This window comes from Acanthopagrus latus, chromosome 5 (assembly GCF_904848185.1).
Source record: "Acanthopagrus latus isolate v.2019 chromosome 5, fAcaLat1.1, whole genome shotgun sequence".
Taxonomy (NCBI): domain Eukaryota; kingdom Metazoa; phylum Chordata; class Actinopteri; order Spariformes; family Sparidae; genus Acanthopagrus; species Acanthopagrus latus.
In genome coordinates, this window is record NC_051043.1 from 3,410,377 (window position 1) to 3,437,831 (window position 27,455).

A 27,455-nucleotide genomic window follows, 5' to 3' on the forward strand; every position below is an offset into this window, starting at 1 on the left:
CGCTTTTATTTATTCATTTATTATTATTATTATTATTATTATTATTATTATTATTATTATTATTATTATTATTTATCAATGAGTGATCACGGAAGTCTCGACTTCTCACTTGATCCCGGTGTGGCGCGCTCTCCTCCCTGTTGCCATGGAAACAGGGCCGGTCCAGGTGGAGCCACTGGCTGGCATCTTGTCGGTCACGTGGGTGTCTCTGGCGGAGGAGCCGTGGAGAAAGTGTCTCAACAGTGACATTAAGAGAGTTGACGGAGAAGCTGCTCAGCCTCGATTTGTCCGGTGAACGACAGGGACACAAGGGGCAGCGGGGCAGCGCTGCTCTTCACCTGGACCGCGACGGAACACCCAGCCGGCTTTGACTCGCAGTGGACGCGGGTCTTCTGGGGACGCGGAGCATGTTTGCGGGCGCTTTCTGGAGGGAAACGCATCTCGAGTCCTGTCGCTGACGGTCGACGGTGTTTTTGTCTGCTGCGGTCTGTTGTGTTAAACTGACAGTTTTCCACACGGGTTTTGGCAGAAGGCGCATCCCGTGGCATGGCCCTGAAGCGCTGATGCCAGGGTGTCTGAGCTCCTTCGGAGGACCGGGGCAGTCAGTCGGAGGAGGAACACCCATGAAAAATGATGCATCATGGAATGTGGTCGTCTAAACTTTGAGCAACAATTTCATGTCGCGCAGAGAGACAGCATGGGAAGCAGCGGAGACGAGGACAGAGCAGACTAACGTCGAGATAAAGAGCCCGTCTCGTTGTGTTGTGAATGTCTGACTCTTCTGTTCGTGGACGACACACGCACCTAAAGGACTTCGAGGACGGGAACACAGTGTGTGTTGTGATGCTTCTTCTCCATTTCTTTTCTAGTGTCAGTTTTGGTTTCTCCAGCAAAATCTGTGCTATCCCAGTATGGCTCGCTTTGAAGACGAACTGTCCAGCCGCTATGGAGGCAGCTGTCCCGCGGGCCCGGCCAGAGGGGCCAGCCGGCCGCCGGGCCCTCCGGGGGGTCAGAGGATGTACAAGCAGACGATGGCCCAGAGAGCCAGGACCATGGCCATTTACAACCCCATCCCTGTCAAGCAGAACTGCCTCACCGTCAACCGCTCTCTGTTCATCTTCAGCGAGGATAATATCATACGGAAGTACGCCAAAAAGATCACCGAATGGCCATATCCTTACAGTCCAGTCCAACCCTTATTTACATGCCGCTCTATGACATTACGCGAGCTCAACACGCCGAACTCCGCCTAAAAATTTGTCAATTTAAGATCCCTCGCTTTCCGGCCGAAGATTCAGCTGTTCGGGATATTCTACACTATCTTAGACGCAGCGAAAGAGCATAACCTATAATTCGGCATAAGCAAAGAAGCGTGTATGTCAATTTTTTTTTTAATCAAACTTCCACAGTTTGCTCCGCCTGTTGTTTCCACAGCCTTCGAGCGAAGGGCGGCAGCTTGTACCACAGTCAGGAGCTCCTCGGTCGATTTTCTGTAGAATGAATGTGCTGCCAGGTCTCATTTCAGAAAAACGGCGTTAAACCATTTTCTTCCATGTATGTCGGCCGTGAGGACTGACAAGCACGGTACTCTTACAGAACCGCATTTCTAAAGGAGTTCGGCGTCATTTCTGTCATATTTCATCTCAAAGAAAACAGCAGTTCAATAGATCAGTGATTACTAAAGAGTATGCTGTTGGGAAACACATACAGGTTGATTGGCGTTCCGACTTCTGTTTCACTAAACTTCTTAAATTAGTATTATGCCAAGTCGTCTGTAAAAGGCTTTTCTATTTCTATGTGTTAAGATATTTTCATTTACTGGATTGTAACGTGATGAAGAATTAGTCTCAGAGGTCTTAATCCAGGTCTCTCTCTGTTGTGGGCAGAGGGGGGAAGCCTCTGGCCAGACAGGCCTCATGTCCTCTAATAATGCTCTAATAATAATCTATGGATTGGGTGAGGATATAAGAGAGCATCAAAGCTAGGCATTAAGTTGAAGTTGATTTCTGGACTTGATGATGACACCCTCACCAGGGTGGTGCTGGCCAGGGTGCTGAACTGAACTCCCCACAAACAGTAGGCTGGCCTCATCATCAAGGCAGTGGCAATCTGCATGGGTGTGACACCAACCCGACAGGCTGCAGCAGTAAAACCGCAGCAGGATGCAGGTCTGAGATGAGCTGCTGGTGTATTGTAATTGATTCAGCTAGCCTTGAATGATTGTGCGAGCCTGGATGCCACCTGTTGAGTTTCCATGAAATGACTCGAACAAAATAACGTCTCATTCTGCAGATCTGGATGCTTTGTGAGGAAAAGCCAATGGTAAAACACTTCATATGTTAATGAGTGTGATAGGTGTTGCAATTAATTCCCATTTAGGTGTGTAATGGCTTCCATTACATAACTGACTGGTTGGTTAACCCCCGCTGCAGAGCAGACATTTATCATGCTTTGGTGTTGCAGTGCGTTACTGAACCCTTTAACCTGATGCAGGGCAATCGCAAAACAGTGGAGGAGGGTCTGCTGTGGCCCCGAGCAGCTGGAGTCAGTTGGCCAGCTCCCTGTCCTGAGGGTGGCCCCCTCCTAGCAGAGCTGGGAGAGTCCTGAGGTTTTTGTTGCAGTGGTAGTGCTAATGTCACAACAGACATGCACTGTATGGAGGATATATACCCAGTAATCTGTACCGCCTTTTGACTCTGGCAGAGTGGGGATGATTGTCTTTTTATCTGACAGAACTGAAGATTTGTGAACCTGTTTCTGTGTATTATTGAGGACAGTAAGAGAATATTAATACAACTAGCTCAACAGCGACTTTGTGAGCATTAGAGGGGCACAAGGTCTACAAAAGAGCCTTGGAGATGTCAGCAGGTTTATCCCAGCAAGTAACATGTAACAGCAATTTTGCATTATAAAATGGATCCGTGACAGTTGAAAGAAGTTGGCTTCAATGAGGCGGGGTGAGGGCTGATGGATGTGGATTAGTACATTATGAGAAATGCAGGATCCAGTGTTTGTGTGGTTTTTGATCCCTACCTGGCACAAAAAGTCATGATATCCTGACGTTTGCTGCTTCAGTTCTCACCATTCTTATAAAACTTGGTCTTCTCGTGAGTTCTCCAACTTTATGGAAGTAAATGACTGTACTTTAAGTACATGCTGTGCACACTCCACCAGCTGAGCTACTGCAGCACCCCTGCTCTCATCTTGATAGTATTCTATAAAGGAATAATTGTGGGCCTGTGCAATATATGAATATGAAATTGTTATCATTATATCAGGCTATATATATATCTATATATATATATCTATAGATATATATCTAGATATATATATATATATATAGATATAGATAGTGGATATGGTTATATGGTGACATATAATCAGTGTTGTAATTCCAGGTTTTCGATGCTCATGACAGTAAAGTGATGTCATTTTCAGACTAACCAGACTACTTGTTCTAATACTTGTCATAACCCCCTTAGTCATTATATCCACATTACTGATGATTACTGATCAGAAGTGTCATTGTGTTTAAACACCAATAGTCGTCCTTACAATACTGTGTCCTGATGATGTCAGAATATGATTGAAAGAAGCTCTTTTTTTTTCTTTTGATCATGAAAAAATGACGCTATAGAGGCATGAGCGAGACAAAAAATGACCTCAAATGTAATTGTCGCTTCCTTGAAATACATTTCGTTGTCTTTTACATTGGTTAGAGAGATACACAATTGAACACCGAGCAACTGTTTACGTCCAGAAAGTATGTTTCCAGTTGTGTTTTCAAAGAGCTTATGATTGATTTTTCAATATGTCATGTTTAATTCTGGTGTGTTTATGTATTGTTTTAATGACAGGGTTTGTGTTTGTATGCGTAGCAACCTGTTCCCACAATAATTCCTTAACACTCTCACTCCATTTGAGTACATGATCCTGGCCACAATTATAGCAAACTGCATTGTGCTGGCCTTGGAGCAACACCTACCGGCCTCAGACAAAACACCGATGTCAGAGCGTTTGGTAAGTAGCCGCACGCCTGCGCTCCATTTGTACATATGTTTTTCCCTCATCCACATCTTAAGCAGATGCAATTGCTGTGAACTCTTCTGTCCAATCAGAGAGCTTAGGCGTGGCAAGGGCAGGGCTTTTTTAAGAATGAAGTGTCACTCCCTCGGGCGAGGAGCCTCCCAGCTGACTGCTTTCATTGCTCTTCTCCCTGAGATGGGCTGAATCCATGTCTGTCAGACACACATCACAGAGTTCATGATGATAGGAAGTGATTAGATGTGTCATCAGGACTGTGTGACTGCATTATAAAATCTTCTGTACAGCTTTTCTGTCATTACCCAGCTATTATCTGGCCCCAATAAACATTCTGGGGAAGTATTTCTTTACCACGGAAAAACAGTACAAACCCCAAAAATGATTCTTTTTTATTATTATTCAGATTACAATCATTTATGACAAACTAAAGTAATGAGTGGATCTGGGCCAGCTGGAGATGATTATGGCACACTGAATCTTACAGAGCTACAGGCCGACTCCCTGAGGCTGCTGACAAACGTGACCTTTCATTTTTATTGACATTGACTGGCCAATACCTGATTTTACATGACCAGACAGAAGTTTGTCACTTGTCCGTAATTTCATGAATCCTTCTCGCTCTGCTCTGCTCTTTCTTAACAGGACGACACAGAGCCCTACTTTATTGGAATATTTTGTTTTGAGGCTGGCATCAAGATCATCGCCCTGGGCTTTGCCTTTCACAAAGGCTCCTACCTGCGTAATGGCTGGAATGTAATGGACTTTGTGGTGGTCCTAACAGGGTGAGTAGCACTGGCCTAATGGCTTATACAGCTGCTAACTGACAGAGCTGATGAGCAGCAGCGATTAATGAGGGGCGGGGGAAGCTCTGCTCTTTCTATGTGTGTGTGTGTGTGTGTGTGTATTGCATTTCTTATGATAAGTAAAGACAATCTATTCCAGATGGCAGGGTGTTTTCTTCCTGTATGAATAAACAGAGTCTTAATGAGGTGGTATTGTCCACATTAGACATGCAGAAGACCAGAGGGAAATTACTACAACGCAGGACTTCAGTGAAATATTTTCTGTGTTGCCCATCAGACATTTAGACATGATGAAAACCATACAGCCCAGTCCAGTCTCCAGCAACAACAAGTTGTGCCTTTCCATTTACAATAACTTTGAGTTTTCACTGGTGATGGTCAGAGCTTGTTTCGCTCTGGCTGCTGCGGTACAGTGCAGTGCATACATTGACTTGAAACATTACTGATGATTCTAAAAGTGCTTCAGTAGTTTGACTATTCTGAAAGTTTGCAGCTAAAGTAAATTCTCTGCTCATTCATTCTTTAACTTTTGGTGATTAGAAGACAAGAGAATATGTGAGAGAAGAGGTGATGTAGATGATCAGATGTATGGAAACATCTCTACCTAATACAAAGTAATTAAAGGTAACACAATTAAATTCTTAATTATTACTATTATTATATTATGTATATATAATAAATATGTAATGATAGTGATTGTTATTGATATCAGCAATGTTACTTTCAATTGCAGCCACACTTGTTGTTACTGTTTAAAATCGTGTGATGTCATTACATCATCAAGAGGGAAAATTGTGTTTCATCAAAAATTATACTGGTAGTATCTTAAACTATATAATGTGACACACAACTACCTACTCATACTCTTAATTGCAACACTGTTCTGGACTTATAGCTGACACAATGTTTAAGTTGTTACCAAAGTATTATTGATTAATACTGTTGCTGTTTAATTTGTCTTTTGCATGAATCGTTTCAGCAGTATGTAAAGCTGACGTGGCTCCATGTGATCACTTGTGATCGAACTTGCGTAAAATTGACTTTGATCCTCGGAACAGATGATTGTACTGTCTGTATCACACACGAGCTACACAGTGTTATTGTTTAGTCGTTGGTTTGTTTTGTGGAAATGCCAAGCAGACTGAAACACGTTGCCAGACCAGTTCTCTCTTTTTGCATTTTGTCATCTCACGTTGTCTGAGGAGTAAACAGAGAGGATCCCTTGATACCGGGTAAATATCAAGGGACTATAAGGCTGGTATGAGAATAGTGCTGTTGGTGTGGGGGGATGGAGAGCAGAGGGGGTTGGTGGTTGGTGGGGAAGGTTGGGGGTAGTGATGGAGGATGCTGTTACGCTGCAGAAAGTCCCAAGGCACTCAGCGGGTCCACCAGGGGACGGCCCAGCCTCTCTTATATAATGGTACAGAGATTTATTTGGCTCATCTTTTGGGGCTTGTGTCAGGAATCTCATTGCAATAAACAGAGCCGCTGCCAATTCCCAAACCCCTCATCAATGCCCCCACCCCACCCACTGGAAGTCAAAGGGAGGCACTGAGCCTTTCTTCCTGTCGGCTGAAAAGAGGAGGAAGCAGTTGTTGGAAAATATAATAAATGCCATCCACCAGGATGAGTCTGGTTTTGCTGGAATGACGCAGGGATCTGTTTTTGTGTGTGTGTGTGTCTGTGTGTGTGTGTGCAAATATGTGTCCATAGGGGTGTATCCAAGGAGGATGCCAGTGTTTATACAAATGTTGGTGTTATAGATGATACAGGGTTTCCTTTTTTCTCCATTTATTTCACTAGAGTGAAAACAAACTTGTAGGTTTTCAGCTTGTTTGAGATCATAAAAATTCAATAAAAATTTAACCTTTAGTTTTTGTTTTTTGATTTGCATGGTTGTGATGCTATCATGCTAACAAAAATCAGACAGACATACACACTACGAACATCTGGCAAAATAGTCATAACTGCTTCTGTAGTAGCTCCTGCTACTAAAGGTGTCAGTATGAGGACATTTTGCCATGATCACGCAACATAGCACAACGTCAACTTTATCCTTTCGGTTATGTGCCAAGTTTGCAAGTTAAATGTTTATACCATATTTAAATGAATGGAAAGCAGTAACTATTCAGAAAATGGACAAAACCCATTATAGCACAATACAGTTTGGAAACTGGTCAGCATTGTCGTATGATTTACACTGAGATTTTGGCATGACTTTGATTTCATACCATGGCTCCAGTTCTCTCTTATCCTGAAATATCCATATCCATTTATCCTCCATGTAAATCTTACAATCTTATCAATAATGGACATTCTTTGCTCTCATGGCGAGGGTCTGAGAGTGGTGAAGAATAGGCAGTATGCTGAGATTGTACAGTTGACACTGCTGCACATTTCTGGTGCCTGTGCTGCCTCAGTTAGGTTGCAGCAGGCAGGTGATTCCTCAGATTTGTTGTTGCTGTAGAGGGAAGCAGCTGTTTTTTTTTTTTTTTTCTTCTTCTTCTTTTTTTTTTTTTACAGCTGGCAAACAGCCTGATCTTGGTCATTCTGCCATATACAGTGTAGAAACCAAAATACTCCCACACACTGCCTCTCAGATGGTGTTGTGATTTATGCGATCAGCATGGTTTTGCTCGCTAATGTCCTCTGTTTATTTCTTATTTATCAATAGGGCATGCAATAGGCCAAGCTAATGAACCACAGAGTAAATGTTGACCACTCATAGGCTGTACATTTTGAATTTGAAAAGGTCATTACAGGTACTGATATTATATTTTCATTTAATATTTTCTCCTCATTTGAACCAAAGTTTGGATTTTGAATAAAACATAATAACCCTTGCATTCCTATGACACGGTAAACAACTACTGCTAAAATATCCATATGTTTATGGAAGTGACTATGACCTGTGGGAGTGCGTGTGTGTGTGTGTGTGTGTGTGTGTGAGAGTATATGGTCATATATGCAGCCTTTGATCCTGCAGCCAGAGCCTCTACAGTGTGTATGTGTGTTTGTGTGCGTGTGTGTATGTGTGTGTGGGAGCGGCCCAAGCAGGCCTGATTGAATTGGAGCATAGTAGGCTGACATGATAACCATAATTGAAGGGCCGGGTGGTGAATATGGGCCATTACAGCAACAGTCTGGACATCTTATCAGTGCCGAGCTACACTGACAGCTCAAGCCGTGTTGTCAGGGTGGATACTCCATCACTCATATAAAGTGCACGCAGCTGAACACAGACACACATGCTCTTTAACATGTAGGCACACACACACTAACAAATCACTTATCCATGATGATGTCCATTTCCTGCAGGATGTGCTGTGTAGAAACCCATCGCAATTAGGCATTAGCAGTGACTCACTGATTATTCAGTGCATTCAGTTCATTTGGACAGGACCTCAGGATGTCAGTCAACTCTGCCACCAGTTTGTAAAACAAGTGTACGACAGTCACAGTTATCGTCGAGTCTTAAATGAACACATGAGGTGGGTCCCCAACCACAGCAACATCACGACAAAGGTTTAATTGTTATATTAGTACAGTTTGCTTATCAGCCACATTTGGCTGTGGGTTCAACTCATTGTCCTTCAATGATTGAACATCATAAAAGCATTACATATGCATGTGCCTTTACTCTTACCTATTTTTTTCATTGAGGCTGACTAGCCAATGCCATGGTATAGGCCAACACAGAAAACCTGAGGGCAAAAAATGTGACGGCAGGTTAACCGTTGTTTTCCAGTTAACTCATGTTTGCTTGTGCTGGAGATATACATTTCATTAAATAAATAAATAAACTAAATGTTTTTTTTTTTTTTTTTATTTGGCAACTTCCATTGCAATATTAAATGTGTATAGAAATATATAGAATAATTTCTTTCTACAGCTCAAACATATGCAGGAAACCAACAACAAAAACAGACAAAAAAAATGCTAAAAAATGAAAATTAAGAACAAGAAATCAGTATGTAGTCTATGTGATCCCTTCGGGTCATGGGCCATCGTTCACAAGCTGCTTATCAGATCATGTGGTGGGTTGCATGAACAGAAGAGCCTGGGTTTAGGTCCCCTAGGTCAGCCCCTACCTTGACCATGTTCCAATAAGATGTAGGGAGTTTCTAATAAGAGCATATATCTGCCTCCCTGTGCTCCCACCCAGATCAATAGTGTATTGAGCTGAACGCAGAGGGAATAGATTCACTTCAGCACTCCTCTTTATAGCTGGCTGGATCAAAGCAGCTGTTGTTGGAGCTCTGCAGTGGCTCCTTCCTACAGCACAGCCTGCCCTCCTTACTGCCACACACACAGCAGAGGAGAGCACCGCTCAGCTGGATGGTAATATATTTCAGATATCAGCAAAATCTGTCTCATGTCTCATTTCAGGTGGCTCTGTTTTAGTCTATAACACTGTGCAAAAAAAGCACTCAAAAAATGGGCATATCTGACTTGGAACAATACATTAAGTGGAACTCAACTGAAACCACATTTGCCATCATATTCATCCAGCTTGGAAAATTAGTGGAAATCTTGTGTTGCCCTGGAAATGTATTTAAATATTTTCCTATTTTTATATCAGAGCTCCCCAAAATGGATGACATTGTCTAAGTTAAGGAACATATTAACATTCAAATTGAAACATTAGTTAATGGCCATGTTGAGAAGGGTTGCATGTTGAGAACACACCACAAGTCACATCACACAGTAGCACCTGCTGGCATAATGAAAGTTACGTTATGCTTAAAATGTAAATACTAGTAACTGTGGTAATTGAATTAGGTTTATAGATTAACGTTGCTCTTTTTCACTCTTGTTGAATAATGTTACACTGATTAGCATGTTTGGTTCAGTTGCTAAAGTTGTCGCTCTTGTTAGCTTTCAAAGGTTTAAGGTTTGTGATTCAACTCTAGTTAGGAGCAATGGTTTCAAATGTGTGTTGGGTGTGGTTCAGAGAGTTGATGATAGTGAATGAGAAGATGGGGTTGAAATGATCAACTCCAGCCTCAACTGTTTGCATGTCAAACACTGGTTAAATACTGACTAACTAGCTTTTTCACTTTGCTGGTGTTGTCTGTGCAAACACAATACAGTGCTGTGACATAGCCTTCAGTGTTGATTGGGTATTATTCATGACGTGTAACTAATCCGTTAGTGCTGCAGGTTGGACATTGAGGGTACAGAATGTATAGATATATATATATAATTATCAATTATATGTATTATGATATACATACTAAACTGTATAGTATTTTTATACTAGTTAAGTGTAATAAAACTGTAAATTAGTCTTTATTATTTTATTTGTTTATTTTAATCTTTGAAATCAGACTTCCACAGAGGTGGTTGTATTAGTATATGGGCCTGATCCCTGTCTGACATACCAACTAGATCGTCACTGGCAATGTACTGGAAAAGTCCTTGAAAATCATCATGATAGTACAGATCAAGTGGACTTATTGATACTTTTTTGTCTAATTCCCATTGTTTTTATTGCTTGCTTTTACCTATCTAGCTAAAAGAAAATGTGTTTTAACATATCCTTAGCATTCTTGCAAGCAAGACCATCCCTGTTTTGGCAGACTCAAGTGTACACATTCAATACCATGTTTTATCCAAAACTGTTGTAGGATGCATTCCCATTTAGGTTTCTTAAATCTACATAACCATCTTGAGCAACCCTCTGCAATGTCTAATTTGAGGGATGCTGTCTTCCAAGTACACCTTATTTTCAATGTCTTCTGAGACCACCAAGGCCGTAAATTCTAAAGATGGGCAGCTGGTCGGCGTATATGGTCATGCTGGTGAGAAAAGTCCCAGGAACACTACCTCTGAAGAGTTTCCAAAGTAATATTCATTCATTATTCATGTTTTTATTGGGCAGCAAATTTATGTTTTGCTGAGTTCTTTTGGCTCTTTCTGTTCTCTTTATAGCCCTGGCCACAATTACTTGTAAAGTACACATACATAATACAGAGTGCATGAGGTGCAGGTTGTATATGTAGTTTGTAAATAATTACACAGTGAGGATAATAGTTGTACAGGTGTGTTGAAATTAGGGATCGGACAATAATCTGATTGACCATCCCACTGACCTACAGCCCTGTATTGGTCTACTGATTTATCTTTAATCACGTCGCTATGGCTGAAGGCATTACTTGCACATATTTAAACATATTTACATAAATTAAGTTAATGTGTGCTAATACTATAGATTGCATACCAAAGATGCACAGACAAATTATGTTACCATACTTATATCCCTGTCTTTGTCTCCTAACAAAGTTTTAGGATAAAGTCATCCCACTCGGTATTTCAGTGCAATTTAAGTTATTTTTTATTTTAATAATGTTGATGATTTTAGGGATAGTATTTCAAATCTGTGTTTCAGATACACATTTCAGAGATTCTGTTACAAAAATCAGGGCCCGACCGATTAATCTGCCTGCCTATCTGAGAATAATTATCGTTAATCGTTATCGGACAATGTTACTGTTACTGATCAGAATTTCACTTTGTTATATGACGTTAACCTAACGTCTGACTTTCAAAATGCAAAATGTTACAAAAATTGTGGAACTGTATTTTCTAATCAGTTGATATAGTATATATATATCAACATTTTTTACTCTGTAATAGAGGTATCAGTATGGTCCCACAAAATCCATATCGGTGGGGCTCCTAACAAAAATAATACATACTTCAGGGGAAATTTGTGTTGTCTCCCATATGACTCAAGTGAATTTTGGAAAATGAAGGAAAATTCTATGTGAACAGCCTCAGTAATATCTTGTAATTGAAGCATATGGCCCCAAGTCTGCTCTTTGGAAAAGCACAGGCAGCCTTGCTATATTCCTGTAACATTTTGTTAGAAGTAGTATTCAGAAACAACATCAAGACCATTATATTTATCTAAATGCAATTTCTGAATGCGTCGATCATGTGTGTATTCACATGATCTGCTACAGTTCAAATAAATCTCTGACCGTCTTCTGCTTCGCTGAATGTTGCTGTTCTTGTTCTGTTGCCTTGCTGTTCGACCTTTCAGACTAAAAGCAATAAAGTATTTCACGCTATGCTCGCATTTCTTTTAGCAGTCTCCACATGTTTTCCTTCCTTCATTTTCTACACCTGAGAGGAATCTTATTGTAGCTTGACCCACAATGCATGGCTACATTCTATAATGTCATAGTTCAGACTAGATAAACATTGGTGAAATGTTTGAAGGTGATGCCAGCCAAGCCTTAGAAAGGTTTCCCAAGCTCTGAGTAAAATGAGTGTTTGTACTGCTGTAAGCCCCCATCCGTTTTCTTTGATCCCGTCAGTCTCAGATGTACTGTGGAGTGGTGCAGTCTTAGCAACAGGCATATTGATATGATTATGATAAGAGCCAGTTTGTGTATTTGCTGTGTAAATGCCTTGTGATCAACAGAGGATCCTGGCTCTCTCTCAGCTGCACCCACACCTCCCCCTGAACCAACACCAGGGACGACTTGCTCTGTGTTTGACAAACTGTCTCTGAGAGCCAGTGGTAGTGTTTGATACAGCAAAATACTGATGACCGTTTGTAGATACATTGTGAAAGGCAGGAAAAACAACAGAAATGCCAGGATTGCTGGATCTTAATGAATGTTAAAACAGTATGGATAAACACTGCAGGTTCTTTTTGTGAAGTGGGTGGTGGGATTACTTTTTTTGCGATCCTGATGTGCATTTTCTAACCTAAAGGAGGAACATTGTGTTTGTTTCCAACGTGACTCCTGAAAGCACACTGACTGCAATATGAGGCTATACTTGGCTCTTTAAACTTATACTTGGATGTTTAACATTCACAAAAGGAAATACAGTGATACATGACAATGCTAAACAGAGTAGCCTTGTTAATTAATTACTGCTACAGGAATGTTGTTAGTGTTTCACTTTGGAGTATTAAGAAGGTCTCATGTCATGTAAAAGGCTGCCTGAAAGCTGTAGTCTGTAACTGTTTTTTTTTTAATTTTTTGCTATATTTGCTAAAATTGTCATTATGATCTGACAGTAGAATAAGATACAGCTCAGCAGTGTAAAAATCCACTGTCTGTGGCTCCACCCAGTGGCCATAATTTGATTTGCAAGAATCCACCGCTCCGAATCAACACAACCAAACAGAGCCAAGGGGAGTGTCTGAGAAGTGTCAGTCACTATCGTGCATACCCTATTGGAAGCCCGCCTCCCTCACCCAGTGTGTACTGGGCAGTGCCCCTCCCCCGCACAGGGCAGTGTCTGCTCTTACCTGCTCAGTAACGTTCAAGCTCAAACTGACAGACAACAGACAACAATCGAGCCAAAGAATGCCCCACCATTGCCCATGTCAAAGACAAGAAATAGAAAGACTGACGAAGAAAAGCAGTGTAAAAAGAATGAATTGGACCGAGCCAGAGAGAAAACAAGGATGAATATCGGAGCTTTATTTCAGAGGTGGAGGGAGCTGCAGGATTTGTAAGTACTCAAGCGACACAGAGTTAGCTGCTTTTCTGCTGGACAATTAAGGACCCCTGCTTGATATATGTTTCATTCTATGTTTTAACCACAAGGCTATAGTGACAGCGGTTACAATTATGCTCGCAGTAACGAATATCACCATACGATGTTGCATTCGAGCTACGAAGCTTGTTGCTAAATCTAACTTGTTAGTTCGTTTGCTGAATCCAGTGTTTAGGTTTGTGTTTATGGCAGCTGGTTAGCAAAAGTGTCTTTCAAGTGGCCAGGCACTCATATTGTTAGTTTGTGGTTGAATTGGTTTAGAGAAATAACATTACTCACTGCTTAAAAAATGTTGATTAGCTCGTGACTTCATCTACAGCGATGTGAGGAATAGTGTTTGTTACTCAGGATATCTTCAGTGATCGGCATGAGGCACTCATCATTGTAATTTAGTTGTATTGGTCAGAAATAGAACAATCAGGCCTTATGTTGTTGTTGTTATTTTGAATGCGCCATCTTGGTTATCAGGCATCAGCTGTTACCGTGGTTACAAGCCTGCTCATGCACAGCCGGCTCCTCTGTGGGGAGGGGCTTTGAAGGCAGGGCTGCAGCACAGCAGAGAGGAAGAAGGAGGGACCTGGGAGCTGTATCATTCAGTCCACTTGCTTCTCATAACTCAAGAGCTGCTTTAATGGATTTGTATGCTTGATTGCATTAACTGAAAAACAGTAGTGTGGAAATAACTTTATGTATTTTGACTCGATTCTTACCAGAATGGTTTTATAATATTATAGGACAGAAACACGCATTTCTATCTTAAGTGAGCAAGGTGTTGTTAAAGATATTTCTGCCACCAACCATAAAACGTTGCAAAGGGCAGGGCTTAGCAGGAAACTGGCAATAACTCATTAACCAAAATTTGTCCAACACTCGTAAACCCAGTTACAAATCTGCAGGCCATGTTTGGGAAAATGCCGATCGCTGCATTTTGAGCTCGACCTATATTGTCATACTTTAGTCCTTATGGCAGTAAACACAACCCTGACAGATCATCATATTCAAGTTGAAAAAGGGTACTTGTCCACACATTTCACCTGTTCAGCAGATGTGCAGCAACATAAGCATTAATGTCGCGTCCTGTTTCTCTCTACATGGTAAATGTGGGTGCGGTATTGACTCTCCTTTTAGCTCTGGTTTTCTGGCTCTTTAGCAGCTATGTAAATGTTCCAGTGTATTCACAAGCTAACTTTGTCTGTCTGCTGTTTGGTGCTAATCAGGTGATGGGTAGTAGGTTTATAAGAGCTTTTTCACTTAAAACACTGCTGCTGCTGGAAACGAGGTGAAGGAAAGCAGAACTCTCGGGAATATAGAAATAAAGGACTTAAAGATGCTAAAACATTCTGCAGCGCCAAGGGAAACATTGTGGTTTCATTGCTAATTGACATCTTTCATGTCACACATCGCATTTAATCAATTATGAAATAAAAAAGCGAAAATCATTTGGATGGACATTGGTCACAAAATACTGCTGAAGCCCTTAATAACAATAATTAATGGTAGAGAAAATATTTCAGTACAGTTTGCTTTTATATGAAGAATGAGTTAATTTTAAATGTAATTGATTCATAAATATTAAGCAGAAATGTGGAATGAAAAGTACATGTAGTATTGAACAGTTTATGTAGCTGTGTTCCAGGTTAAACCTTATCTGTATTAGCAGCATATGACACAGACTGCCAAACCATGTGTTTTTCATCAATGGTCAGCTGGCCCAATGAGTCAGCAAATTCACAGCATTCTATACTATCCAGTGTATTTTCACATCTGTGAATGAAACTATTCATTCAGTTCTTCTTTTTAGTTGTGGTGTCAGTATGTGAAGTGAACACTGATAGCAGTCAGGTGTTGTGACTCCAGAGAACTGCTCTGGTGATATAAGAGAGGGTTATCAGAATCTAGACTATGGACATTGTGATGATGGCTCTGTGGTCAGTGCTAATGCACACAGACCGCCACAAATCTCTTAGAGAAGCCAGACTGTGGCGTTTGTATAGTGAGCTCCTCTCTAATCAGCCTCTCTCTAAAGAGAAAGGCTGGAGCAAATGAATAAATAATTGATTAGGTTTCACTGTGGATGAATTAGCCCAGTTAGAGAGTGCATTTTATCTTTTTTGATAGGCACTGTGCACAGCACTGCCACAGTCGACTTTACGGAATGGATGTTATACATTGTACTATAAATAACATGTTGTAAAATGACCATTCTTATCTGACATTATGTGCGGGAAAAGTGAAAAACATGAACTTATTTCAGGCACACAAATCACTCATGGTCTCTCAGATGTCAGATGAGGATACTCACTCGCTTCACTGACAGTTTACCACTTTCACTGGTGTTCAATCAATATTTTGGTCAGACATCTTCCTGTTATATCCCCTAAATGAGGACCAAGAAGCACTTTCACATCTTACACAATGACTGTCCTGTAATTTAGACAGGAGTTAAGATTTATCGGTCAGTATGAAACCATTTCTTTACCCTCTGATTGACACTTCTGATGACATTCATTTATTCAAGCTTAGTTAACACTAATTGGGAGAATTAATGTGGCATCCAGGTCAAAAATGTGTCGAAACATGATTACATTCACATTTCAGGCCTAATACAGCATATTGTTACACACGGTTAGTATGTAAAAATAATGATTAAACCTCTTTGTTGTGTTTCAGAAGGAGACTGACTTCTGAAATAATCACATCAGGCACAAACCATAAAACCTAAATTGGGAAAACTCCATGTTGTACCATGTACATGTTACCGTGGAGAATTCGTTGCAGTTTCTGCTTAGTAACTACTGTGTAGACAGCATGCAGCAATAGTAAGGATCAAATATTAGAATAAAAATCTGATGTCTACAGGTTGGTTGTTTGTTTTTGTTGCCACTGTTGGTCAAATCTGATTAGACTGACCCACACGGTGCTGGTTGAGCAGATTAATTGATGTTTCAGTGTTTCACTCTTGAAAGATAATGCCTCTGGCTGTTTCATGAGCATCTCTGAGCATCAAAAGTTTATAGCCTGTTTCATCTCAGATATGGATGTGGTCAGGTGGAGTCGGTCACACCTTTAACCACACCCTTAGTGATGTCACGGGATACTGACAGGCATTACAGCACACTTGTATATCACTGTAGTAAGTTCAGAAGATTAACTAGATGGCTTCAATGTTTCAGACGTTTCAGTGTTTGGACAGAATATTTTCCACATGAGCTGTCCTGAAACCGTCTTACCTTAAAGACATGTTTTAGTTCTGAGATCTTTTATATACAAAGTGAAAATGCCCCGCAGTCAGATGATTGTAAAACATGGTATAACTTGAATATTGAGCCAAAGTCTCAACCTGGGGATGAAATGATTTTAAATGACTTTCAGAGTTAAATGTATTCTATACAAATGGTGTTGAAGGATGATTGTGTTTTCCTACAATTTGCTCTTATTTTATATCTGTATGCCAGTTCAACAACTCAGGATGAAGACGACGGACACAAGCAGCAACACAGAAAAAGAAAAAAAAGTCACAACTACCCAGTTGCAGATTGTCTAAAGGATGGATCTTACATGCATCAATTTAACTGATGTCATATCAGTACACACACACACATTATACTGTACATGTGGTCAGGCCAGTTTCAGCATTGGTGTAGTATTATTGTAACGTAAAGAATTAAATGGTGTTGTGTTTGGGCATTTTGCCCTGTTTTATAGTGTTCTGATGGTTCTCAGTCATGTGGGTCATGGTAAAAAATTTGCTTGGATTTGTTGACACGAATCGGGAAGTGCTGAGCACATTGTATTTACTTTGACCACTTCATGATCAAAGTCACCTTGTTTTTCTCCATTTAAAACTGTTTAAGTCTTAGATAGTTTTAACAGCTAGCATCTTTTTTTTGTAAAAAGCCTGGTGTTACCAGGTGGTGACACTGGCGTATCTCAGATTGATGAACTGGTGGGGAAATTTAAAGTTTTTGCAAATTTGGAAGTATGCACCCCTAAAGCACCACACCCACTGACACTGATAAGGGCCTTGGTGTGAGCTCTGCTTTATTACCTGATGTGGAGTCCCTGTGTCAAAGCCAAGTAGTAAGACCTTCATGTGGCATAGAAATGATGGACAAAACTGTCAAAATAAGACATGTTTTTATAAACCTGACATATATATTAGAATGTCTATTTTCAAATTCTATTTTGTGTGTTTTTTTTTCTTGTGATACACATACAATCGTGATCAGCTGGAGCCACAGGGTCATTAGTCACTGTATTTGAGACCAGGCATCTGTCTCAGATGTGTAGCGACTCAACAAATGAGGTGGAGACCGCCAATGATTGAACTTTGGACTTTTTCAGAGCACATGTGGGGCATTTCGCCTCTGTTCCCTCATTACTGTGAGGGGAGGAACCTGCTGCCACTCACCATAACCGGCCTCAACCTGTTTCAGCTCATCACACTCATCTCCAGGAAAGAGAGACGAAGAATGAGACAGAGGCAGACAGACAATATCAGCACTGATGTGTTTTCTTTTTTGGACTGATGTGTCTGAGACAGCCGATCAATGGTCTGGGAGGTGTCTCAAGCCCCCTCGTTCCATCAGCACCACCACCTCCTCCAGGGAGCTGATTGATCTGAGAGCTGGTTGTCAGGGAGGATCGGGACCCCGCAGGCAGCCAGGCGCTGCTGTCTCCACTCAGCTACTAGCGATGTATCTCTGCATGCTACCTTGCTTACACTTTCATCCGTGGGAGAAGCCAGGCAGAGAGCATGCTGGAAGAATCAGCTTGTGGCTGTAAAGCTGTAAGCTGTAAAGTTACTGTGTATATATACAGAAGGATCAAATGACACCATGCGTCTAATGTATTCTGGCTGGGTGCCACACCCAAATTGAAGTCTTGAATAGGCTCTTTCCAGAATTGGTTATTTTGCCTCATTCAGCCATGTTATCTCTTTGCCTAGATGCCAGACAGTGATGAGTGTAGTTTATTGAACATGCTCTGTCATTATGTTAAGCTGATGTCCATTACATGAGTACTGACTTTGGCCCCAAGCTCTGAACTCAAAGCATTGATTTGCACTTACTGTCGATCACAGAAATGGTCCAGCCTCATTTTATTGCACAACATAAACAGTATGACATGTTTGACTAGAGAAATATTGCTGCCCTGTGTGTTTCAGTGGCTTGAGGATGACGCTGGAGATACCCATCTACAACTGAATGTATTTGTGATACTGTAAAGCAGCAGATAAAGTTCTGTTTAGGGCTGACACACACATGGTGCATTAACAAACAGTCAAACAAAACACATTTCTTTAATACAAACAATATTTTTTCTTCGAATGTATATACTGTTAGGCATCCATAATATTTGAAATAAAAAAAATGACATTACTTTAGAATGTAAAAACGATATTTAACTTCAAGATTCAAATGAATTAGAGTCATTGATAATTTGCACTTTCAGCCGTCACGCTGTGAGCTGCTCTGTTGTCCAACAGTCTCACATCACAGGATTGAACTCTCTAATTAAAAAAGCAGCTTTGCCTGGTAGTTCAGTCTTACAACAGAAGCAATTTGCTCCTTGCAATTACTAATGAAGGGAAGAATTTGCTTGGACAGTGCTCTGTGTTGGCTCATTTATGCCATAAATGGAACCATTTGCATAAATGTCCTGGTCATAAGCAGTTAAAAACAACTGAACACTGCTTGCTGCTCGCAGACTTGCTGATGATAATTTGACACGTGTGCACAAAACGCTTTACTTCTTGTAATAAGCACTAGTGAAAAGGTAATAAGCCCATATAAGATGACACTAATACTGTGAGGACATTAGACTATATATGTGTAGCAGTAAAAACACAATAAACATATTTGTTGTTAGATTGTAAGATGTTTACTGCAGTGGCCTAGGGTTGATTTTAGCCTGTATTCTATTGTATTGTATGAATAATCTTAAAATAACAAACTGACAACCCAGTAGTTTAAATCCAGTAGCTATAAAAAGCATTATTAATTCTTAATACGTGCATAGTTAAGGACCCATTAATGCGTGATGAAATGTAATATTAATATAGAAGCAAAAAACTTCATGTGAATTTAACAAAAACGTATGTAAACTGAATAATTGTGTTAGTAATCTATTATCAACAGTTTATTATAAACAGTCATACAATATGTTTATATTATGTTATTTTTACACTTATTGTGTCACTAGTTTTAATATGCTTCTTATGAGATCCTTGTTACCTATTAACCAACGTGTAGTAAGAGGACCTGAACACAGAGTGTTACTGGGATGGTTTCTATCCCTGTTTAGGTTAATGACATGACCGTGTGTCAGAGGTTTCTCATGATCTGTGAGAACATACCATGCTCCCCTTTATCTCCCAGCCCCATTTAAGATTAATTTGTTGCCATGGAGATGAACTGGGATAGTATGCACTTATTGCACATTTTACATCTTATGTGTGCATATTAACACTCAGTGTTCTTCTTTTTTTTTTAACTACAAGCAGCACTTCCCCCAGTGTGTGAATAATGAACTTCCTGGTGAATTGGGAGCTCAGGAAGGTGTGAGAGTGTACACATTTAGACACGCACACAGACACACACACGCACACACAACCACACACACACACACAACCACTCGCAGAAAAAACACCCACCACAAGGTGAGATCACAGAGCCACTATAAAGGCAATTTGCTTCTCCACACAGGTCAGGTGAGCTTAACAAGCTAAATTGTCATTTTTTCTTAGCTAGTTCTAATAGCGAAGTAGTTGTGGTGTCAGGCACTGTACAGTGATAAGGCACAATGCTGTATTCAGATCCAAACAGCTCGAATATGCACCATGTCATTGTTGTTTACGACCACATTAGGATTTCATGTGTGACCCCAAGTAACAATTCCAACATCATTTTCTGGTAATTGTATTTATTTGTATTTCTTATTCTCTCTGTTGTTTGGTCCAAGTCTGTTTTCATGCAATGGCAGAAACAAACATATGCTATTGTTCAGTGCCATGATAGTAGTCCAAGTGATTTTCCCAGCATTTGTCAGATGACAAGTTGTCACACATGGCATCAGAGCAAGGTACACATAGTACATTTGATGAATCCTAATCTGCACCCTGACTCTTCTGTTTATGTATAGATATGACGATGTGTATGTAAAGAAACACACAGTATTCTAGTGTTGGTCTCCTGGCTATTTGTCTCTAATGAGATCAGTGAAGCCTCCTTTGTTTCTATGGCGACATCTCCGCTGTGGCTTCCCCTCTCCAAGCATACCTCACTCCCTCCTTCTCTGCTTCTCTCTTGCTCTCTGTCTCTTCATCCATTGCCTGTGTTTCCTTCATCCCTCCTCTGTTCTCTGCACTTCCCTGTCTGATTCACAGTGTTTTTATCAGCATCATCACGCTACTATACATCTCCCTCAGGGACATGTATGAGAATGAATTTGTGTTATAGTAAAGACAAAGGTGGAGGAGTTACAGTGTAGTTTTGGCATCATCCTGACATAACAACTGCAGTTATATGTGAACATCAGTCTACATTCAGTTGAATAGGTATTAGGTTTTTACTGCCACCTGTAGGACAACATGACTGAACCAATTCACCAGAATTTTTGAGATAATTTATAGCAGAACAGCATGCATCAAATTATACAATTGTTTGAGAAAATATTTTTAAAAAACCGAACTTGTTGGAGTTGTGTTCATACTCTTTCTTGCCAGATATCATTGATGATCGTCATGTCAAAATCGAGGACAACTTAACAACACATGAACATGAGCATTAAGAACATTGTTTGTGTACACAGAGTTTACTAAAAAGAAGTTTTTTGAACAACTCATGTTACATGTAACTCATGTATAGCTTCTTCCTCTAGCCGTCGTCATCGCAGCCCAGATGTACTCAGGGATGGACATGTCTGAGTAGAGTGTAAGTGTTCACATGAGCTATGAGACCCTGATAATATTATGAGCAAAGTTTCATGTTGTTTCGAGCCTTCTTAGTGTTTTAAAAATAGCGATTTTGATGCTAGCATGAAAGTGCCCCATGCACTCCCATTGAAAATGAGTTTGAGCCAAAAATGAAAATATGGTCAGTTTCAAAGAGCCCCTTTCATTGTAATTATGCTTTTACATGAAGGTTTGACTCATACACATTCACAAAAAAGCCTAGGTTGCATTTTGGCGAGAGTTTCACTTTAAGGCTCTTTAATATGTTAATGCATACACATTACAATAACATGATATGCACAATAATTCTCAGGAATCTTTCTTTTTAAAGAGTACTTTCACTTACATTACATTTACTTCAATGCAACAGTGAAACAGAGTGAAAAAAAAAATTCTCATAAAAGTTTTTTTCAAGTATTTGTTTTTGTATTTCTCACTTTGACAACGAGAGGCGAAGAATTCTCAGTCGTCGCTCATGGCTTCTGTAGGATACTGATTTAAAAGCTGAAGATGATCAGACAAGGTGTCAAACTTTGTTAGAAAATCCAGGTTTTACCTATTTAGAGCTAATCTTTAATTATCCCGGTTTTAGTGCAGTGAAAAGGAGAATTCATCTCATCTCATCACATCACATCACATCTCCTTCTCTAGTTGTGTGAGTAGAATGTTTGTGTTTCTTCCTGCTTTGGCGTTAGTACTGTTATTATTATTATTATTAATATTATTGAATCCAGTTCCTGATTTATGTGACCATCTGTCCTTCCAGCCCTCTGTCTCTCAGTTCTGAGTGAACTTGCCTTTCTCTCCCTCTGTTTGATTTCCCTCATCATTCCTTGTATCAATCTTTTCAGCTCTCTACTCTTTCTTCCCCTCTCTAACAAATGGCAGAGGAAAATTCATTGGTTGAAAGAACAGTACAGTCAGAGCAGAGCAACAAATGCACTGTTAATCGGATTCGTCACCGAGACTGAACCCTTGAAACCCCCCCTCCTCTCCCGCCTGCTGCTCCGGGATGATATTTTCTGGGCACCAAGCCAAGTCCAAGTATGGTGCTACCATAAATATTCAATTGAATTTGAAATTTTGGGGTCAGTGAGAACGCAGAATGCAGCACTGAGTGTTCAGCTCTGCTGGAATCACAACACTACATCAGGGTGATCTGGGGTTCTGTTTCCCTGGACGTAAATAAAAATGATCAAACAAAGAGACTGTGGCTCAGGATGTAGAGCAGGTCTGGTTTGATTCCCCTGCTCCCCCGGCTGCATGACGAAGTATCCTTGAGCACATTGCTCCTGCTGAGCAGGCCGGCACCTTGCATGGCAACCTCTGCTATCAGTGTATGGATGTGTGTTTGAATGGGTGAATGTGACAAGCGCTGTAAAGCACTTTGAACCGGAAAAGGATACAGTAAGCAGATAATAATTCAGGGATGGTTAGTCGAGAGAAAAAAGATTGTTGTGTCCTTCATTTCTTTTTCAATCATCTGTCCCGTCTGTGTGATTGTGTACATGCCCTCCTCAGTGTGTCTCTTTATTTTAGTTGGAGGTAGGTTACAGAATGTTGACCTGAAGACTTCCCCTTCTAAGTTGTTGCATGTGCTTGTGCTGCAGTCGTTTCCCCTTCATCTGTATCTGTTTTTGTTTTTCTTTATTTAGTATCGTATCATTATTATTATTGCTATTATTATTGATGATACTATGTCATATATATTTATTTATTTACTAATTTACGATTTAGCATTTCTGTAGCAGAGCATAAGAATTTCACACAAGTGTACTGGTACAACTGGAATGACAATGAACATCTTGAGTCTTGAATCTATGGATCTGTGCATTCCTTCTTGTATTGACCTGCTGTTGTGTTTATCAGATTGCTCCACTTGGTACTGGGTCTTAGTAAACACTTACAGTTTCTCAGTTTCTGAGTTTCCCCAACAGTTTCTCCAAGTCTTTCACAAGAAATACACAAGTGCACACAAGGTAGAGGACAGAATGAAGTGCATCATGGCAGCAGAGGTTCAACTGGAACCATTTGAATTTTCCTGCCTGTACTTTTTTGGTTGTCATTTCTTGTGGAGCAGGACTCTGATGTATTATGTGGTCTTACTGCACTTTACCTTTTTTTTTTTTTCCAAGCAGAAATTGCTGGCTGCACACTGGGATGGAGCACTTGTGGTGACAGAAAAATAGGCTGTACATTACGAAATACAAAGAGCAATCACTTAAAGTCTTTACAAAACCAAACTTTTGCATATATGCCATTTGTGTTAATTTGGGTTAATTTGTCTTGGCAACATCCTAAATGTCACTCAATATTACACTATTAAAAGTGACTATGAGGAACTTTTTGTTGTTTAAGAAACAGTCTTGTGAGCCCTCTGATGATTTATAAATGACCTGTAACAACAAATGAGACAATCAGCGAAAAGACTGATATAATTATATAATTATTATTAATACTTGTACTTGGGTCTCATCACATATGTCACAAGTAACATATCTCATCCAGATCCACATGTAATCAACATGTAGTCACTTTAAAATGCTAGTAATATAATGATTTATTTTGCATATTTCACACTGGATGTTTTGGCCGTTAATATTCTCACAACTACATGTGATACTGGTAAAATGTAACAAAAACTCCGGTCAAGACTTGGTTATTCTCACTGAACACAAACACTGGAAACAGGGAAACAGCTCTGGCTCTGTCTACAGCTCAAAGATTCACCTAGCAACACCTCTGAAGCTTATTAATCAACATGCTGTATCTTGTGTAATTTTTACATAAGCAGAACTTTTAAAACAACAGTTGGTGTTTTCGAACAGACTCTTTCGGATACTTAACTTTAAAAAAAATAAAAGATAAATAAAAAATCCCCAAATAATGTGTATCAGGCATAAAAACAACAAGTTATAATATCAGCATAATAATACAAAACCGACTTTTTTTTCCCCCTTTGCCTCAATAATGAATCTATTCTCACTTCTACCAACTTTCTGTCTAATTCCCAGACATCAATACCTGGAGATAACCAGGTATCCAGGTAGGCGTCTTCTTTTAGTTGTGACAAAAGCTTTTGTGTTCCTGGTTCTGAACATCTGCTATCTGTTCCTGGGAAATGTCCTCTATTTAATCATTTTGCAGTTTAGTTCCCTGGTTTTTTGGGGTATCCATTAAAGATCTTGTTGACAGCTCGAGCCAAAGCCAGTAGAGCTTCATGGTTTTAGATGGATTTACATGTAAGGCGGCTTGGTGCATCATACGTACCCAAATCTACTTACACCGAAGTATTCGTGAATGATGGCCAACCTTTCAAAGTAAAGTGCTCTGTAGAAACCTGTGGTGCTATGACGGAGTATTTATATGTGTCCCAAACATATCTTGTGTTTTTGCAGACGTACATGCCTGTATACACTGTATCATGCTCATGAACCTGTCAGTCTCTGAGTTTTACGCAGCTGAGCTCAATGTGTCTTCCTGACATAATTGCCTGTTTTCCACTTCACCTGCTGCAGCGTGCAGCTAATGGAGCTCCCAGGTTGGGCTTGTGCGGGATGACGCTGGCTGAGTGTGTGATGTTCTTTTCCACCGGCATAGCAAGGCAGATATCTACTTCAGGCTGACTATATACTATCAGCCTGTCTGCGTCACTGAGTTTAGGGCCAATGAGGTTTGTGTATGTGTCTGCACATGAAGTGTTTTCCTGCACAGCTGTAATTACAGAGTCAGTGAACCTCCCCTGGAATGCAAATAATGGACTTGTAATTCATGTTGAATGAATTGCTGGACATACTGTCAAATGAAATCGACAGTGATTCGCATATTAAGGTCTTGTATGACAGGGAGATACTGTTGTGTGTATCAAAGCATTCAGCAGGTAAGGCTACAAACAGCTGTAATGGTGTGTGAAGGATGTGCTCATTCACTTGAAGGGATGATAGACAGAGTTGATCCCAGCTCAGCATCCTAGAACAAAGCATTCAGCTCTGATGTTACAACTGAAGCCTGTCAACACTAAGAGTGAGTACAGAGGACTGACGTGTATCTCACAGCACACCTCAAAATGATTTTAGTAAAAATATCCATAGTAATCATGTCTTGTAGTAAGTTTAGCTAATATGTTAAATATACAATCTGGAATTGAACTGATCATCTGTTTTGATATATTCAGTGGTTCATGTCTTTAAGTGCTATACTCAACTCCAGTTCTACAATACTTGTAATTTATGAGGAAATATATACATTTTAATATTTAAATAAATACAAAAAATGTTCTATTTAATTATTTAGCTTTGAAATACAAAAATAATTTCTGACCCTGGTTACACTTTCACATTCTCTGCTCTTTGGACATCAAAGTACTTGTTATACTTTTTGTGTCAAATACTGTATATTGCCACTGGCTATACTTGATTTGAATTTTGCATCATGTCATTATATTAAAAGTTACTAACGGCAAATCTGCTTCAAACTTCACCTTATCACCTATATTCATACGAATACATCACCATATATGGTGATGGTAATTCCACCCTATACATTTTGATATCATACACACTTATACAGCTTTACTCACGCATGACGCAGGCAGTCATTTGAAAATGTATAATTTCTCAATTGTGTTAAAGTTAATGAATTACACAAGCAGTGCTTGTGACAGTTCTTTGCAACAACTCTCTCTGGTTTGACATCATCAGGTGTTTTGTGTGTGGACTCCCACCGTCTGCCGCCTTTCTCTCTTTTTCACCATCTGTGTGGGATTGTAGAGCTCACACTGAGCAAGTGACCACAGACTTCTGTTGCCAATGTTGATGATGAGTTGTTGCAATCCTCCTCTTTCTCAAGTCTGACTGGGATGATGGATTGGTACAGTAACTGTGTAGCCCATGGTTGAGAGTCGTGTTATGTCTGAAGTGACTAAACTGTGTTACAGATGGAATGAAGTGGATAAACATCACAAGACAATCACAAGACAACAGATTTTGCTCAATCATTTATACTGAGCTTCTGTCCATTTCCTGCTTAGATCTAGTAGGGAGGTAACGACCCATCCATGTTGATGAATATATTGGTTACATGATCAACCATCCAAAATGGTCCATGCAAAGTGAAAACATTGACTGATATAGTTTTTAAGATGTGCCTTTATTTTGAAATTCTACTGGCACATCTGTGTCATTTTGTCTGTTCAAGCACACCTTCCTAAACACTGACTAACACCACTTTATTGTTTTGTCTCCCTGTTTATGTTCTTGATGTTGAGCCATGTCTTATGTGTGCCAGTTTAAAACTGCACTAAACGGCTTATAATAATTTAGAATTATTTATGTGTTTTTTTTTCTGCTTACATGCATTTAAAGAAAAAGAAAAATTAGCTTGGTGGCACATTGGTTAGTGCATTGCCTCATCTCAAAGAGGTCTGAGGTTTGGGATCGAGCTGGGGAAAGGCATTTCTATGAGGAGTTTGCATGTTTTCTCTGGGCACTCCAGCTTGCTCCCTCACTCCAAAGACATGCAGGTGAGGTAACAAATTAGGTTAGGCTCTGAACTGCCCGCAGGTGTGAAAAGTTGTGTGTCTCTTCATGTCAGCCCTGTGATTACCGGTGACTTGTACATGGTGTACCCCGCCGTTCACACAGTGGCAGCCAGGAACAGATGATATTGTCTCTGGGGTGTATCAAATGAAAATGACATCATGCCAGACTTTGGGATGTCATCAGATATCGCGTTGTTGTCCAAAGAATCAATATAACATTGTATTGTCATAACTGGTGGTTCACCAATTTCCAGCCATAATCTTTAGTTCATTGTGGGTAATGTTGAAAATCTGCCGCCTCTGTCTCAGAGGTGTGAACCATCACTTGTCTCATGCTTTGTTTTGACTATGATTAGAAGCGGCAGAAATGAATATATTGTGTGTTTAAGTGAACAATTTATGGGCAAACTTAAAAGCCAGTGGCATTCCAAGACCTTTTTGTTAACTGATGATCACTGACAGTTAGTTAGGAGCACATACAAGTCATGAAAATCAGATACCAGTTCAATTTTCTCCTGCACTTTTGAGTCAAAGGGTTAAGTTGAGAGGAATCCTGTAATTGTCATTGTGCTTTAGCTGGGCTTGTTCATGA

General features: G+C 40.1%; 1 protein-coding gene across 8 annotated transcripts in view; it reads left to right on the plus strand.

Moving 5' to 3' along the window:
* Window positions 1–137: 137 nt before the first annotated feature.
* Window positions 138–27,455, plus strand: part of cacna1ba (calcium channel, voltage-dependent, N type, alpha 1B subunit, a) — a 129,513-nt gene continuing 102,195 nt past the window's right edge. For all 8 annotated transcript variants that reach the window (XM_037097238.1, XM_037097240.1, XM_037097241.1 and 5 more), the window contains exons 1-3: window positions 138–1,171; window positions 3,915–4,020; window positions 4,687–4,826. In XM_037097238.1, the coding sequence (XP_036953133.1) occupies window positions 912–1,171; window positions 3,915–4,020; window positions 4,687–4,826 (506 nt within the window). In that variant the 5' untranslated portion in view covers window positions 138–911. The remainder of the gene's footprint in view (window positions 1,172–3,914; window positions 4,021–4,686; window positions 4,827–27,455) is intronic.